Raw genomic sequence first — 18,528 nt, forward strand, 5'->3', positions numbered from 1 at the left:
CTTCTGTGATCCAAAAAAATGGGAAAGAAATTACCCAAAAGCCAGTGCATTAGGAGTTTTTTTGTCACGTTTGTGTCTACCCCATTAACTAAAAGAACCCTTTGAATGCTTCAAATGTCTGCTAATATCATCACTGTGCAAACACAGAGTATAATTGTCCCTTGTGGATGATTTTTTTCTTTCACTGAATTTAATTGAATTAAATTTAAATTATTTTTTTCATTCCGTTAAAAAAAAATCCAAACTCTTAACCAAAGACAATATGCAAAACACCAGCTAGAATATTTGCCTCATATTGAATTGTGCCACAACAGCCTATTGTGCGATTGTCTTTGTAAGTGTTTTATTAAACTGTCAAACATATGAATCATTAGCCTTGATCTGCAGATTGACAGTTTGTCAGCTCTCTGACAGTGGCGTGCGCCTCGCTGTCAACAGGGGGTGGCGAGGGAACTGCTTACATATCCCCCACGGCTTCTTCTTCTTCCTTGCCTCCTGCGTCTCCATCTTCCTTCCACCCCCACATGTCAGCCCAGGTGCTAACAAAACCGAGGATTGTGGGTAGTCTTGGAACATATGGAGCACAGAGACGAAGAAATGAAGGGTGGAGGGAGGAGAGGGGATGGGGGGGAGGGATGGGGTGAGAGAGAGAGAGAGAGAAGCTGTCAGGGAAATGTCTATCCCTGTCACAGCAGCCAGAAGAGTGCGATGGACGAATGGATAACTGCTATTTCAGACTGCCAGGGAGAAAGCAGTCAGATTGAATGTGTTTTGCGAGCAGAATGGCTCTAACGCAACATAATGCACAAATCGTCGTATCTCCAAAGCCGCAATTTTTGGTCTCACTTTCATGTCTTTTTTTGCATGCATATGGATTGCATTTGTGTAAAAAAGAAATGTTCCGTTTGTTCAGTCGCTGAAATACTGTTCACTGTGCACAAACATGCACAGGCACACACACAAACACGAGCCAATTCCCAGTGTGGCCATGTAGACACAGTGTCAGAGCTATGGCTGCAGGCTTACTGTACAGTACTGTGTGTGTGTGTGTGTGTGTGTGTGTGTGTGTGTGTGTATTGTTTTTGGCTATTCGCAGGCAATTGGTGCAGCCCCCTCCCATGTCTCTCTCTCCTTCTCTGTCCCCAGTTCACATAACATAATCATCTCTCTCTTTCTCTCTTGCTGTTTTTCAGGCTGTGCCTTCCTTACCTACTGTGCCAGAGAGTCAGCCCTGAGAGCCCAGAATGCATTGCACGAGCAGAAGACCCTGCCAGGGGTAAGTCATACACGAGGAACGCCATGTCCAGCCAGAAGCATAATCTTACATAAACACATCTAAGGTTCACTCCGGCATACACACAAACACATATGCTTATTTTTAACATATAGTGCCTTATATTAATTTCAAATAAAAAGGGGACTGACTGTATTTGCCATGCTTGTCATGTTCTGTTAATCACTGGCTGTAGACCAGACATCTTTCTCTTAAATATCCGTCCTCCTCCTCTGCCGCCCTCTGCCACTCATCCCCCCGCACCCCCATACTGCCTCCTTCTCTCTTCACTTTGACAGTCACACACATAAACCCGTAGGGAGAAACCACACACAACATCGCATCATAGGCATACTATTTATAGTCCTTCCTCCAGTTTGTGTAAATGAGTGTGTGTGTGTGTGTGCATCCATGTGGGCAAGGGTGTGAGCGATAGACAGAGAGGGATGAAGAGCGTGTGAGCGGGTGGATGTAGGCTATTTTGTACATGTGCACGCTCTGCAACATGAGTGTGCATCATGAATGTTCATCACGACAGCATATCTTCACAACAGATGTTCACATGCTGTGGATGTTACTACTCACATGTACAAATGCAGCTGGAAGCAGCACATGTCTTGTTTTGATGCTTAACTCCTATTCATGCATGCTAGAATGAGGGATTTTTGACATTGGCAAATAAGAGGTAGACATTCAATTGTTAGCGTGTGTGTGTGAGTCTCTGTATGTGTGAATGAGGGATTATATGCATTGTGAGCATTTTCTTTAGTGTATACATGATGATTTGATGATTACATATTAGTGTGTGAGCTTGTGCATGTGTGTCTGTAATACATTTCAGTTAGTTCGTGTTTGAGTGTGCATGCACCTGAATGCATATGCACCCACGCTTGTGTGTGTGTGCACGCACCGGCCTGCGCATGTTTGCGTATGTGCCTGTTCGGAAGTTTTGATGTGTCTCTGTCAGGCTTGGCTCGGTTTGCTCTGTTCGTTTTTAATGACGCCTCCAGGGAAGCTGACAGTCGCCGTGTTGAGCGCGCAGTCTTTGATGTGAGTGATTATGACATCACAGACGTGCAGCCGAGAAGAGCGGAGGAGTGGGGATCCGTGCTCTGGTTTTTTTTCACTTCCCAGTGGCATATTATTCAGCTAGAAAGAGGGAGGGAGAGACGGAGACAGAGAGAGAGAGAGAGAGATTAAATATTTGGCCAAAACCAGTGCAATTTCGTGTTCACACAAAATGTGCTGCCGATTGATGTTTTTGCCTTTGTTGCTATTGTTTGACACGGACCAGAAGAAATGGGCACAAAAACAACTTTTTTTAAAGGATTCTGTCTTTACATCTTTAAGGGAAAGAGCCTGTAATTGGCTTCACTTGCTACATAGTAATATATCAACAACATTTAATCAGTCACTTGCAATCAACATTGCTTTAGAAGGAAATGCTAATTAGCAATGTCTTTGCCAGCGGAGGACAGTCAGGTTTGCATTTGATCGATGGTGAGCGTTAAGTAAACAAAGGTAATGCCATAGGACAGACCTAGATGCTCAACAAACCCTGAAGCAGAGCATTTAGAGAGGCAGACAAGGAGACTGTCTTCTGTTGCTGGTGGAGGTAATACCAGCAAAACAGAATAAATGAGTTTATTAGAAACAGAGTGAGGACTTGGCCCTGGGAAAGGCAGTGGGTTGTTTTATGGCACACGAATGCACCCTCTTTCCGCCGGTCCTTCAGATGTTTTTTTCACCTACCTTATTCTCTCCCTACTTCCATACTCTATCAATCCCCCACTCACAGGCTAACACAACCAAAACCCTGCAAATGAAATCCCTTTGTTTCCCCCTTAAAGCCTCTTTCCCCTTCACTTCGCGTCCTGATGCGCTTTTTATCGTCAAAGTTACTCTCCAACCCTTACATTTAAAAAGTTTTCTGCCGTCTTTTTTTCTTTCGCTGCCAGGTGAGCCGAGAGAAGAGGGGATTTGGCTTCCTAGAGGAAATGCCCTGTAAGCATAGCTGTAGGCTGTCAGTGTAGCTCAGACAAAGTACTAAGGTCTGCCTTGTGTGTGTGTGTGTGTGTGTGTGTGTGTGTGTGTGTGTGTGTACGCGCACAACTGAGCAGGTGCAGTGTCAGGAGAGACTTTGGGTAAACAAGCGACAAGCAAAAATATTAATGTTAAAGTGACACTGACATTGAACTATTTGTGATAGATGACACATTGTTTTCAAATCCCTCATTCCATTATAGTGCTACACACTCCAGGTACACAGGATTATGCTAATGGTAACAACTTGCTGTTACCATAATTAAATTAACTCTACCCACATGGAAATCACTGCATTGTTTAAGGACATTCAAATCATTCAAGTACATTTGAATGATAAGAAACTCCCTGAAATCATGGATGGATGACAGAACAATATATATATATATATATATATATATAACCTATTTTGAATAGTGTCCTATAGTATTTTGTATAATATGTCAGTGTGGATCTGTTTTGGCAGGAATCTTTGAAAGGGTTTAGACAGCTTCTTTACATCTCCAGCATTAACAACATTCTGACGTTCAGTACTTCACTGCTGTTTCAACCAACTGCAGGACATTAGAGTTATTGTAGACCTAAGTCACCAAAAAGACATTAAATTGCTATAACTGATGCAAGTTTTATAACCCTTCCTGGAAATAAGCACAAAACACCAATGTGAAAAATACATCATCATCATTATAATTCAAGATATCAACAGTGAAAAAGTTGTGTTTCCTAAGTAGAAGTACAAAGCTATTCAGCAGATGAATGAAGAAGGTTTTTTTGGAGATAGTGACGTGAGGCAGGCCTAAAATGGGGCGCGTCCCAAACGTCGGGCCCTGGCTGCCATATTTGTGATCCCTCGCTCCAGTTTCAGACTCGTACTACAGCAGGAGGCATTAGAAAGCCTCTATTGATTCTGGCAAAAGTCCTCACGAGTGGGAGGATGTGTTTCTCTGTGCGCACGTGTGTGTGGCTGTTTGCGTATGTGTGGGTCACAGGGTGGAGTTGCAGAGCTCGAGCTACTGCAGTGTGTGTACAAACCACAGGGTACAAATACCCACCAGCAAATCCTCCCTCACACGTATAAATACTTACGCACAAAAAAAATTAAATAAAAATACAGATCTGGCACCTACTCAAACACACTGTAAGATTTACAGTATGCAGTGCCTCAGCACTACATGCCCACACACAGTGCACAAAAAGAGCATGCACCCCTGATGCTTAGCACTGTGCTCCAAGTGAGAATAATCCATAGAAAATACACACAAGCATGCACAGGTACAAAACACACCACTGGTACTCACAACGCATGCACTCACACTCCAAACCTGTCTCTTGTAACGGCATACACCACTCCTCGTAAACACTTTCATTCAACAACATGATACTCTGATACTCATAGAAAGAGAGAGTGGGGAAAGAAAGAGGGAGAAAGTAAAAGAGGGAGAGAGAGAAAGGGAGTGAGAGAGAGAGAGAGAGAGAGAGAAATACAGCGTTGATTGACTCACACTGTAATAGTATGCCAGATGAGAAAATATAGAACACTGTGAATCAATGCCTCATTTCAGAGCGCTTTCACACACACACACACACACACACACACACACACACACACACACACACACATATACATAATGGAGCACATATACACACAGAGTTTTCAGCCCAGGGGCAAACAAACAACAGAAAAGATGAAAAAGCAAATGAATAGTAGAAGGGAGGAAAGAGGAAGGGGTTGATGAAGGCAGGTTGGAGAGAATGGGTGGTGGAAGGAGTGGAGGGAGGAGAGGTATAGTCGAGGTGCCTCCATACCAACTGATTTGTGTCTGTTTCTTTTTTCGACTCCCACCACCCCTCCCCCGGCCCCTCCTTCTCTCAGTTGAGATATGGCATTGATTGGCTTCTGCAACCCAGTTTCATGGCAGATTTTTCTCAATCAGTCGCCCTCATTGGTCAATAACTGCCAGGCTCTACAGGTGAAATGGGTGAAGTGGTGTTTGAAGGGAGGGATGGGGGACGATTGATATGATTTGTAGTAGATTTGAAATACAGTAGTTCACTCCTTGTTGTAGATTTAGATTAGTTGTACAGTGTGCAGGAGAAATAGCTGCATGTCCACATGAATAATGCTGCAGGCCCTGGAGCTAAAACATCCCCTCCTTCTCCCCAAGTCTTCACCTCATCAACTACCCTAATCACCCTTATCCAAAAGAAAACCATTTGCCACATAACACATTCCAATTAATGGATCCACAGTCAGTGACAGAATGCTGGAGCGATGCACAAGCGTTAGCCCAAAACTACAAGCAGCATCAATAAGGATGTATGCTTCACGAATAAAACTGATTTTTGTAAACTCATAGATAAAATGAGAAACTTATTTCAGTCTGCCCAACAATAAAAAGAAAGAGCAGCAGACACTGGCAGTAGCCAGTGTAACCAAAGAATAAACCACATCCAGTGTCCAAACCACAGCAAAGCTTTTAAGTGAGGCAGCATTCAGACGGAATCTGGCAGGTCATAAGCCTGCAATAAAAATTAAAATTAGTCCCCGCAACAGACTTCCTGAAGGTAGTGTTTCTAATATATTCAGAGTTAAACACAGTCCACTGTTTGTTGATAAACTCATCAAAGTTCATTAGTTTTCTCATGTTTTTTACAGAGGGCCTACGTTTTATTGGATCACATACACTATATGGTCCTGTCCACACAAGGTTTTAGTACTTTCGGTCTGTGGCTGTATTTTGTGGTTAGGACTATTAGTTTAAGTTAGGCTTTCATAGAAGAATATTAATGCCTATGGTTTTGGTTTGATTGATTAGTTGACTGATTTGTGTTCTGCACCAAACGATGCCCAGCCCATATGGGCTTAAATTGCCAGTATAGCCTAACCAAAGTGCTTGTCAGATAGTTGAAAAGCATATGAAACCCTTCCCCCAACACAGTTTCAATGTCTGTGTTTGAGGCCCTGCATCCGGCAATATTCTTAACTTTTTTCTAAACTGACCATCCAACATTCACACTCACTTCATGCAGTGAGTGATGAACACAGGCAACACGTCGTTTGAATTAGCTTGTTTCAAGCATAATGGTCACACCTTTACAAAACACTAGACAATAACTACAACCAAGATAAAGTGCAGATCCCCAAATTCAAAAAGTGAATATTTCAAAAGGTCCACTTAATTCAACAGAAACACTCGAATGAGATGTCCAACCATAACAGATGGCTGTAATGCTTGCGTGTCCACATACTTTTGGCCATATAGTGTTGTTTTGTTTAAACCCCTTTAAGGAGTGAAGCATGAATGGTCCCATAATTGTAACAAAGATCATTACAAGCCTACACACCATCTTTTGTCATATAAAGTCTGAATGCTCCCATTATCATTGGGCTCCAGGCCTGATGTTACAACCTCCCATTGCCAAGTGGAGTTTGAGCAGATTGTACGAATGAGAAAAAATTATCTGTCTGCAGGCAGCACTTCACTTTAGTCCAATAATCCAACTAATTTCAAAAGTGGTGCATGCTTCCCGCTGGGCCAATGGACCGATGATCCATATGTGTAATGACACACCTTTATACAATCAAGCCATATTGAAGTGCATGCAATGTTATAGCAGTAACCCAGTTTTTGATCTTACTGTTATCTTCTTTAAAAGGGAGAGTTTGGAGTTTGGGCCAGGACTCCCCAGTGTAACTATTCAAAAATGATCATTTAGCAAAATGCCCCATTATCACTCTCCATCGGGACATGTGTCGAATCAAGTCTTGATGTATTAAAGCTTATTATAATTTCAAATAACACGTATTCTCCTCTTTTAAGTAAATTTACTACAAATTGCCGCTGACAGAAAAAGATGGAGTCCTCAGCCAGCAGTCCTAAAAAAGTGTGATATGCTCTCTAAAAGAATGGATTAAGCTGTCTGAGCAATTCAAAACACCTCTGATAAGTGCCATTATTGGGTGATCCAAATGTTTTTGTACTTGCTCTAAAAGCATGTCCCCACTCCAGACATTTCAGAGGTGCCATACTGTAGCTCTTTTCAGCATCTCAATCTATTGCTGGCTCAAGATATTGTCACAGTCTGAAATCAACTTGTCCTTTCTTTGAGTTTGTATTGATCCAAAAAAGGATAGCATTACTGCGCACCAGTGGGTCTTCATCCTCAGCAACCCGCTCCACTGAGCATTTACAAGTGTTAATGTCACTACTGGCACTTTAGGCCTCCTCCATGTACTCACCAGAATGAAAAGTGACAAAAAGAAAGTAATTTCCAAGCACAGATGATTCATTTTTAGGTTAAAAAAAAGAAAAGAAAGTTTGACACAAACTTCTCTCTGACACCCACATTATTGTTCAAATGCTGAGAAATCAACCAATCAACCAATTCTTGCGCGATTGGGGTTGTTTCATAAACCCCAAAAGCCCTGCACTTCCTTATTGATATAAACCTGGCAGTGGCTATGGCTGTCACTGGGGAGAGGACAGAGGCATGGGCTGCTGCAGCTGAAGTTATTCCTTAAAAAAAAAAGCTTTAATAGCATCTTAACCAGTGTGCGCTTCGCTACAGCCCTGGCCGTGCGTATATTACATTTTAAGTACTTCACAAGCTGGATGTGATAGTCATCTTGCCATTGTCATAGTTTTAGCTCCTGCTGCTGCTCTATTGAATCCGCTTGACTCCAGCTGCTTTGAAATATCCTGCCAGTTCAGGTTTTTTTTCCTTTTTCTGAATAGTTGTATGTCATACTGCTGTATCTCCTTGTCTTTTTCATGCTCCTAAGCTCCCACCCACGTATAGTACAGTATGTCTTTCCGCAACAGTAAGTGCAGTGTTGTCTGATACACTTACCATAGCTTCCTCAGTTAATTTACTGTGCACATTAAATGTTGAAGGAACAGGTAACTGTAAACAATAAAATGCAATAAATCAGTCACACTAACAATATACTGTATCTATTACAGTGGTGTTTTATTGATCATTGGAGACTATTATGGTCCATACTGTATACATTTTCTTTCTGTCATGCATTAGTGTGGCGTGACTACTCTGCTTTACTCCCATGTCTCTCCCTCAGTTGTCAGTGTGGAAAAGGGCAGAGGCTTTGAAATACCAGAGAACAATGATTTCATTTTTTCCTCAGGCTTTACAGGACTTTTGCAGCTTTTATCATACAACATGAAGCCCACCATACTCTGCACTGTGTTTCTCTCTATATTAGTCTTTAGTTCTTTCTGTTAGTTTTACTCAGACCAACTGCTGGTGTGAGATTAAAGTTCAAGAGATTCAAGATTTATATTTGCCATGTGTGCATACAGCAAACAGTCCAGGCACATAGGAATTATTGTGTAGAGTATTTGAGTCAAGTAAACAGAGTAAAAAGAGTTAAGGGCAAAAAAAGCACACCGACTAAAATAGAAAAAGATTATACAAGGTAAATAAATTCGGGCTGTCAAAATAACCCCTTAATTTTGATTAATTAATCTGAGAAAAAATAACGCGTTAAAAAAAATAACGCAGATTAATCCATTCCATATTGACGTTTGACCCGGAGCCGTTCTAGCCACCATTCGACTGTAAAATGAAGGAGGGAGACGAGAATGCGCTGCCTGGATCATTGATTGGAACATTTACTTATAAAAATCTTCTTCCTGAATAGGGTTGGCTACCGAAATCTGGTGCCACTGATATGTCTGCACTTCTCTCTGATGCTCTGAAACAGACGTTACAGGCAACACAAACAGCGCTGCACGAGACGCTAGTTAACACTATACTCAACAGCAGCTAACGTTAGCCTACCGCTAGCTAGTAGCTGGATTAAAAATGGTTAAAATGCTGACAGCTAACACTAAATGGTGTAAAGTTTGTCTGTATTTCAACACCGGGGTGTAACAATCTGCAACTGCCGATGTCGGAAAAACACAGAGGTGCGTTCAATGAAACTGGAAATTTACAGCTTCGTAGTGCATTCAAAGTTATTGTTAAATGTCCTTTTCCCATCTGGTGGTTGTTTTTGTCGTTCAAAAGCAATTTACTAGTGAAATAAGTTATTGTTATAGTTATTACATTATTATTAAATCATTTTAATTTTGACCATATGGCCTTAGCAATAAACAAGTTCTTTAATGTCGCCAACTGTTGTTTAGTACCTTTCTTTTTTTTCTTTTTTTTTAACTTTATTAAAAAGTATCAGTTCATTATGTATGCGATTAATTTAGATTAATTAATCACAGAGTATGTAATTAATTTGATTACATTTTTGTCGATTGACAGCCCTAAAATAAATTAAAATAAAATAAGACAAAAAACTGAGATACTATACACAAGAGTGCAAAAAGTATAATAAATTATGATTTCTGTAACTGGAGGATACAACTATGGGGGATATTGCATTTTAAATTTCTTTAAGATACTTTATGGAATCAATTAGGTACCACATGTTTTCCAAAATGGCTTTATAGAATTGCAGAATAAAACTGTTAAAGTGTTTCAAAACTGCTGTTAAAGTTGCTTTCTAGAATGCAATGCTGCTCTTTTGGTAGCAATATTTTAAAGTGCTACTTTGGTGTAAACCTAGATAACAAATAAATTTCACAATGACTGCAAAAGGGGGAAAAAATCATGAGCCCAGTTTGAACAAGGGCTTTTTTAATGAGAACAACTAAGAGAAAAAATGATTGTGTCAGTTCAAAGCTAAGGGCAATTATCATGCAATGCTTGGATTGCTATCTTCTTTTATCATAACCCTGATGGCAGAAACTATTCAACGACTGTATATGTGATTAAAGAAGAGCTAAATGTGTAGCAAGGTGGAAATCCATTGATATGTTTCTGGTATTGACTACGGTACTGAACGTTTTTAAAACTAGGACCCAGTGGTGAGTGGCGCTACAATATTAATGTTGTTTTCTTCTCAAAAAAGTTCTTGTAAAGCAGAAACTAACCCCACAATTTTCACAAAGAGATTTTACTCTTTTGTAAATACCATTCTCATTCTCAATGGTAATGTGCCAAGGAAAACCAAAACCCATTTCATTCGCTGACCTTCCCCACCTCACCTTTACTATAGCTGTTGGAATACACAATACAGCCATTTCAATTTTTTCATTTGGCCATATCATCCGATATGTTCGACAGAGTGGGAAGTGCACTTGGAAATCTTGTTCCATGCCCCGCTGTAGCAGCTGGCGAGCTGGTGGCCAGCAGATGTGATAATGACACAACGCACCAGCTGAGGCCGGATAGCGGGACCCGACTCAGGCAGCTTTTAATAATTGATGGCAGCCAAGGCCCCGGATTGGCCAGTAATTCCATTACAGGTTACTTCTCAATAGCCATTTGTGAAAGTTGTGGTGATGTGTGCCGGGTGGCGATCAATAGCCACTGTTCAGAGATGCAGTCTTTCCCTCCCTCTCTCTCATGCTTTCTCTCTTTCTGTTTGTATGTATGAAGGCAAGAAGTCTAGTGGAAACAATGCCTTTTAATGTTGTGTGCAGCAACAACACTGTGGAGATTCTTTAAAGGTCCCATGGCATGAAAATTTCACTTTATGAGGTTTTTTAACATTAATATGCGTTCCCCCAGCCTGCCAATGGTCCTCCAGTGGCTAAAAATGGCGATAGGTGTAAACCGAGCCCTGGGTATCCTGCTCTGCCTTTGAGAAAATGAAAGCTCAGATGGGCCGATCTGGAATCTTGCTCCTAATGAGGTCATAAGGAGCAAGATTACCTCCCCTTTCTCTGCTTTGCCCTTTGGCCCACCCACGAGAGAGAGGCATCATGGCTTTCAAACGAGCAAAGTGGCAGTTGGTCAAGGCCACACCCCCACCATCCACCTTGCCCCCCCTCTCTCCTCCTCAATAGCTACAGACACAGAAATGGCACATACTAAGGAAAGCTCATTGCGTGACTGGCTCTAGTGGCTGTAATTCTGCACCAAGGCTGAATTTCGGGAAAGCGACTTCAGATACAGTATTAGGGGATCACTAAGGTCTATATAAAAGCATCCAAAGAGCACCATGTCATAGGACCTTTAACTTTGCATATCAAAATACCAGCTTCAACTTAAGACCTCAGTCACTTGTGAGAACCTGCTATACATGAACCCCTTCAACATATAGAATATTTTTATCCTAGCAGTTGTAGTAGCAGTTAATTATAGGAATACTCCGATTTAACATTGCACCCTTGTAACACTGAGTTGTTGTTTTTTTTAAACACAGAAATATCGTATTGTTTATTCCACGCCTTTTATTTTCCTTGTCAAAACCTGCCATCTACATCTTGTCGCGATTTGGGTTGTGGTGTTGTGCTAGTAGCTGCTAATGTGGCCTCAAGACTCTAGGCTCAAGCAGAGATTAGGAGTGGGCTACAGAGGTTTGGTAGGCTCACTGCTTTCTAACTCCACAGCCCAATATTTTTTTCATTCAATTTGTAGTCTTAAAGCCCAACCGACACTGACACAAGTGACATCACTTGAGTAGGCTCTGGCACAGGAAGATGACATCCCCATTCTTTTCTCAACAAAAAAGTTCTGATTGGTTCTGAATAGAGGGTCTAACAAAAGATTTTAATTTCATGATGGGAATTGTAGCATCCTTTAGCTTGACCCATACAATGGACTAAAAGTCACTTTATCTCAGCCCCTCCTGCATTAATTTTGGATATTGTGTTTTTAATCTTTCGCTTGTGAAGTCCACAAACTTTTTGGAACAAAAATATTAAATCACTGCAGTGCCCCTTTAAAATAACAACATATGGCATACGTGGCTGAGACATAAGTGAGTGAAGAGAGTTAAAATTGCAAATGAGCTAAAATAAAGCCTTGTCACATTGCACAGAGTATTTTACTTTCCAGTGTAGTGCAGACTCTGAGCCCTGTGCCCCCTCTGGCTCTCTGGTTGCAGTCATTCTCATGGAAGTTATTTACTGTTCCAGACACAGACTCCCTCCCACTGACACACACACACACACACATACACATACATACAAACAAACACACACACACACACATTCCTTTAGATACCCATCTCTTTCTCTTTTCTTGCTCCCATTGTTGATATCTCACCCGCTTTGACATGTTAAACTATTACTGTGTCATCTCGCTACATCTGGTGTTCATTCTTTCTCTCTTCGTCGCTCGTCTCTGTCTGTCTGTCTGTCTGTCTGTCTCTCTCTCTCTCTCTCTCTCTCTCTCTCTCTCTCTCTCTCTCTCTCTCTCTCTCTCTCTTTCTCTCTCTCGCTCTCTTTCTCTCTCTCTCTCTTTGTCTCCCTTTCTGTTCTCTCCTCCTGTCCCCCCTCTGCTATGGCATGGAGAGCAGGAGAGGAGAGAAAAGTAGAGGAGACAGTGGATTTTGCATGCTCTAAATACAGCCTCTACGTGTGTGGGATGCTGTCATCAAAGGAGAGAAGGGACAGGGGACGGTTCAGTTCTTTTGTGATAGTGTGTGTGTGTGTGTGTGTGTGTGTGTGTGTGTGTGTGTGTGTGTGTGCGTGCGTGCGTGCGTGCGTGCGTGCGTGCAGCGTGCCTGCACGCAACTGTCATGTTGTATGTGACTGTGATTGTGCATTAATTCTAGCTAACATCAAAGATGCTCCCTTATCCACCTCGCTGTCTTTCCCTCTCTTTCTCTCTCTCCCTCCCTCTGTTACTCTCTCTAATCCTCCTTTTAGCATAATTTTGTCTGCATTGCCTTTTTTTGTTTTGTCGCTATGCTCTGCCTTTAGATTGCCTTTCTGTTTTGGTGTGTCTCACCTCTCTTGCATGTGCTAGGCATGGTGTGACAGCATTGAGAAGTCACCAAAGAGGTAAATGATGATAGGCCATCCATCATGCTTTATGGACTCTGTATGGTGCTGCCGTGGAGAGTGGCTGCACTGTGCAGTAACTCAGAACACTCTGTCCCTCCATATAACCTGGCAGGGGCTCTGCTGCTCGCCTTAGCCTCTGCTGGGTGAGTGTTTATGTGTGTGACACACAGGAAGAGCATTGGTCTGACTCACGCACTTAAGTGTTTCTCTGTGTGTGTGTGTGTGTGTGTGTGTGTGTGTGTGTGTGTGTGTGTGTGTGTGTGTGTGTGTGTGTGTGTGTGGGGGGGGGGGGGGGAGAGAAACAGATAAAGTGTTTGTCCACACTGCCAGACTTTGTGCAATGACCCTTCATTATGGCCTGATATGCCACTGCTGAGAGCATCAACTCTGACCAGCAGAAGTTACGTGTGTGCGTGTGCGTGTGCGTGTGCGTGTGCGTGTGCGTGTGCGTGTGCGTGTGTGTGTGTGTGTGTGTGTGCGTGCGTGCGTGCGTGCGTGCGTGCGTGCGTGCGTGCGTGTGCGTGTGCGTGTGCGTGAGAGAGAGAGAGAGACCGAGAGAGATCGAGAGAAACAGAGTAATAGTGTGAATTTGTTTGCATGTGTGGTGAGTTTGTGAGAAGTAATCCTAGAAAATGATTTGTTTTATTGTAGGTTTTTTATGTTTTAAGATAACATTGATGAGAGAGTGCAATGTGACATATTTCATAAAGGATAGGTTTGGATCTTCATACAATACTCAAATTACATATGATTCTACGTTGAAAGAGTTTATAACCGCACTTATAACACGGCTTAAATGTATTACAGATATGTCTTTGGGACTTTCATCCAAAGAATACCCAAAACTTGGGGATTCAAACCCAATTTCTTAGGTTTAACTACTTATTTGTTTTTAAACTAGGGGTTCCCACAAACACAAGCAAGTCCACAACTAAAAACTCAGAGACATAGATTCAAAAATATAAATATATTGTATTAAAATGTATATAACACAATTAAATCAAAATTAAAAACTACTGGTTGTAAAATACTAATGGCTTGATTTTAAAATAGCCACAAATAAAAGACAAATATAAAACTAGAACTGCAAGCAGTTATGACAGGGTCCAAGCCTCCCGGTGCGAGTCACCCCCGACGACCCGGGGAGTACACGAAAGCGGGACCCAAAGCGTAACAGTGGGGAGGCAAACGTCAGTAAATATTGAGAGGTGTGAGCCGCAAGGTCTGTGGTACATTGCCATTGCAAATATCCCATTAACATTATCCCATTAACATTGATTGAGTAAAAGGGCCAAAACTGGTCTACGTTGACTATAGCGCCCCCTAATGGCCGATCTTCGCCAAAGTTAGTACAGAGCCTCAGAGCAGCAGGCCGAACAAGCATCACAAGTTTTGTGTTGATAGCAATGACTACAGCAGAGAAATTGCAATCGCAAATGTCCCATTTACATGCATTGAGTTATCGGCCAAAACACCTAAACGTTGTTTATAGCGCTCCCTAATGGCCGATCCTCACCAAATTTGGTAGAGAGCCTTGGAGTGGGATGTCAAACAACAATACCTCTGATACCTATTAATTTGGCCGAGATATGGTAAAGTTCGTGTTTTGTGGCTAGCTACAAAAATTAGTTTGGTTGTGAATTGCGTATAGTTTAACATAGCAAAATTCTTTTGATAACTTTTTGTCAGGTCCATCTGGAGATGCTACATACCAGGTTTTGTGCAGATCGGTCACACAGCCTAGGAGGAGTTCGAAAAAGTTGGTTTTGCACATTGCGCGATATTGCGAAAAGACTTTTTAGCGGTTTCTAATGTGCGATGTGTATTGTGGGAGTTATAGGCAAAAACACGTTTGACATCATTATAGTGCCACCTAGTGGTCCATATGTGTAAGTTTTGGTATGTGAGGTCCATGAACCATTGTATAGCTACACTGTAAATTTGAAGTTACTCACATTAGTGTAATTGGTGTATCCAAACCTGGGTCCCATAGGCCACGCCCACTTTGATGAATCAGTACCCCACTGTAGGCGTAGCCTCAGGAAAGGCTCTAGATGTTACCCTCAAAATTTCGTAAAAATTGGATGAGCCATTCATGAGATATAAACTTTTTGTAGTTGTAGCGCCCCATAGTGGCCAATTTTCTAAATCTTAAATTACTTGGGGAGCCCCAGAGGGTCATGGCAAACAATAATCTAAAGTTTCGCATTGATAGTATTTATTTTGGCCGAGATATGGCAAAGTACGTGTATCCATAGCTAGCTACACAAATTTGTTTGTGTGTAATTTGCGCAATTTTTATCCGATAAAATTTCTTTTGATAATTTTTTGTTAGGGCGGTCTGGAGATGCTACATACCAAGTTTTGTGCAGATCAGTTGCACGGTCTAGGAGGAGTTTGAAAAAGTAGGTTTACAAAAAATCACGATTTTTCCCACATAAAAGTCTAGGCGGAAATGGGCCTGGCCTATATCGTGAAATTCAGCTGAATTCAGGGAACATGTGGATATGTGTATTTTTAATGTGCGATGTACGGTTTGGGAGTTATAGGTCCAAATGCGTATCTCTGCTATAGCGCCACCTAGTGGTGGATTTTTGTTGTTGTTGCAATAACGGTCAACTAAAACAATCAAAATGCCATATAATAAAAACTAGGCAAAAGTCAAAACAAATCAAGTCAGCTTGTGTAAAATTAGAACTAAACAAAGCAGCAGTGGCAGTCTCTGCTCTGCAAGGACAACAAAGACATGGGTTAGTTGTCACCGTTGTTTAAAATAGCATTTTACAGACTGTGTACCTCGGCTGTGCGCAACGTTCCGGTCAGTAATCATTAGGACATCGTAAACTCTCGGCCCAGAGCAGACTTTGGCGCTGGACCTTAACGAGTCAATCCTAACTGTGACGCAGGAGCAGCACAGCACACGGAGACATCGTTCTGGAATACATTGTGGAATACTCTACATTTTACAAACTTAAATGACATATAAACAACAGGGTAATGCTATCATCAAAAGTGCACGCCACATACTTCAAACCCGGAAGACCCTGCAGAGCAGAAGAGAAATATTTGCTGCTGGTATTTACTTCCGGGGGCACTGATTTGTGCGCTCGCTGCGTTGGCCAATTGTGTGGCCGGGACAAGGGCATATTTAACGTGCCGGTTACAAGTTGATCAATGTAATCATCCCGCCTCTCCATAACGACCATGTAGTGATACCTTTCTAACAAGATTACGCTATAAATATATGTAACTGAATGCAATGCGAATTAGTTTTGTTAGACTCAACATTGGCAGCAAATTCACACACAACTACCAGGAGGATTGGTTGATTTGGCTAACTCAGACTACTGAAGCCATTAACTTCAGAGGAGCAAGTACAGTGGATTTTGTCTCCTATTTTCTTACAGTGAAGTCGTATTAGGAAGGGACCAATAACTCTCTCTCAGCACACATGGCATGTGAATAAAGACAGACTTAAATCGGAACCTGTCCTTTAATACAGCACACTAACGTTACACAGCAACAACTGTACCGCCTGGCTTACAACTATCTAAAATCTTGACATCCTTCTCACTCTATTACAGCCTCTCTTCCAACCTTTTTCCTTTATATCTGTCTATCCTCTCTCTCCATCCTTCTCTTCCATAACCCCCTCCCTCTGGTGAGCTCTTTCACACTTCTCTTTTGTCACCTTTCCACATGGAAGAACAATTGTTCTGATGGAGTTTACTCTGTTATCTATCTCTCTTTCTCTATCTATCTCTCTCTACCTCTCCCTCTCTCTCTCTGCCCTCCTCTCCCACATTTCCTCTCCTCACAACCACTCTCTTAGATCCAGAGGGAATCACACTGTCTGAACCAAATGTGCCACAAACTTGTCAGATGATGTTTGTTTTCCACCCCCTTCCCTTCCTCTTCTCCAGTGTGTGTGTGTGTGTGTGTGTGTGTGTGTGTGTGTGTGTGTTTTAACTCCGTCTACATATTTCACAAAGTGCTGTGACATGCGCTGCACTCGCACGTCAACAGAATGAAAAATTTGCAGTGTCATTATTGAAATAGAAATCTGCAGAGGGGGGAAAAGAGCGGGGTCCAGACTGAGTCACAAGGTTTGTGTGATAATAAGGTTTGTATGTTCAGACAGCTTGTTAGCATATCTGCGAAGACAATAAGTAAACAACCTTTCCACTGAGGCTCCCTAGAAACTTTGTATAAAGGATATTTTGCTGAACCAACGGTGTTTAAGGGACTGAACAGCTGCGATCATGCCAGAACTTCACAGAGAAACAAACTCTCTATCCAACACACACACAAGTTCCATTTCACTGAGAACATTATTTGCCTCCTTAAATAACTGTGTGCAGACCGGCACAAGAAGAAGGGTTGGACTTTAATTGTGATATTTTGGACCCATATTTAAGCTGTTTAGCATAGTTTAGCATCAAATTCACATTGGGAGTGATCATTGCTGCTTGTTCTAACTTCAGTAATCCAGTTGCTTTGATCAGCCAGCATTATATAAAAGCTAAATCTGTGGAGGGCAGGAACTTGGCCTTTCAAAGATAGTACCGCCAACGGCTCCTATCTTAGACATAACTGGTCAATGGTGGCTAGGACAAAAGGATGGAAGAAGAAGAGCAGGGCAAAAGAAACTAAGCAAGAAGGACAGTTAGAAGGGTAAGTCTGCTGATGAGTATTGTAACTCACCTCTGGCAATCCCACACTGTAAATACACCTCTAAAAACTCATCCCAAACTTTGGCAAGACGCAGCACCAGCACCAGCATCCTTTATGAATGTCACACCCTGTGAGAGGAAAATGATTACGTTGCAAAGAAGACAGGGGGGTGGAACAGGAGGGGGTGGCAGAAAAGGGGAGAAGAAAAATCACTTTGATGGATTATGCACCTCGTGGGACAACCTTGTAACATTTTTGGACAGGATTCTGACTTGCCCCGATTCTCTGTTACAGCGACGATTCTCTTTTTTTCCTCCATCTCCTTTGTCATCCCAGACGTGCGCTGGCTGTGACAAGTGCGCCAGTGCTGATACCTAATGATACCGCTTGCAGGAACTAATTACTACCAGTGATTAAGACGTGGCTTCTACCACACATGCTGTCTTTGAGTGGGGGAGCTTTTTAATTGCCTTTGCCAAATAAATGATGGCCAAAGATGCATGGACCCAGGCTTCTTAATGGAGTCTTGGTGGCAAAGAGCAAAGACTTCAGGGCCATTGGCACTCCCTGCACACAGATGGTGCAGCCTGTTCACGACCGGCGCCTGTTGTTGATCGGTGCGTTAAGGGCCCCTGTGAAATTAAACAGACAAATGAATTCCCCACTGGCTGCAAAACAGAATATTAGCATTTAATGAAAGATGGCTAAACTGAGGCATACATTAACTGC

The 18,528-nt window shown here is 42.0% G+C and overlaps 1 protein-coding gene across 10 annotated transcripts in view; it reads left to right on the forward strand.

Annotated features, from left to right (window-relative positions):
• The window catches only part of celf4 (CUGBP, Elav-like family member 4), an 86,279-nt gene that overhangs the window by 20,471 nt on the left and 47,280 nt on the right, over positions 1-18,528 (forward strand). For all 10 annotated transcript variants that reach the window (XM_031277293.2, XM_031277312.2, XM_031277299.2 and 7 more), the window contains exon 2: positions 1,194-1,276. In XM_031277293.2, coding sequence (XP_031133153.1) covers positions 1,194-1,276 — 83 coding nt within the window. The remainder of the gene's footprint in view (positions 1-1,193; positions 1,277-18,528) is intronic.

This window comes from Sander lucioperca, chromosome 6 (genome assembly GCF_008315115.2).
Source record: "Sander lucioperca isolate FBNREF2018 chromosome 6, SLUC_FBN_1.2, whole genome shotgun sequence".
Classification (NCBI taxonomy): domain Eukaryota; kingdom Metazoa; phylum Chordata; class Actinopteri; order Perciformes; family Percidae; genus Sander; species Sander lucioperca.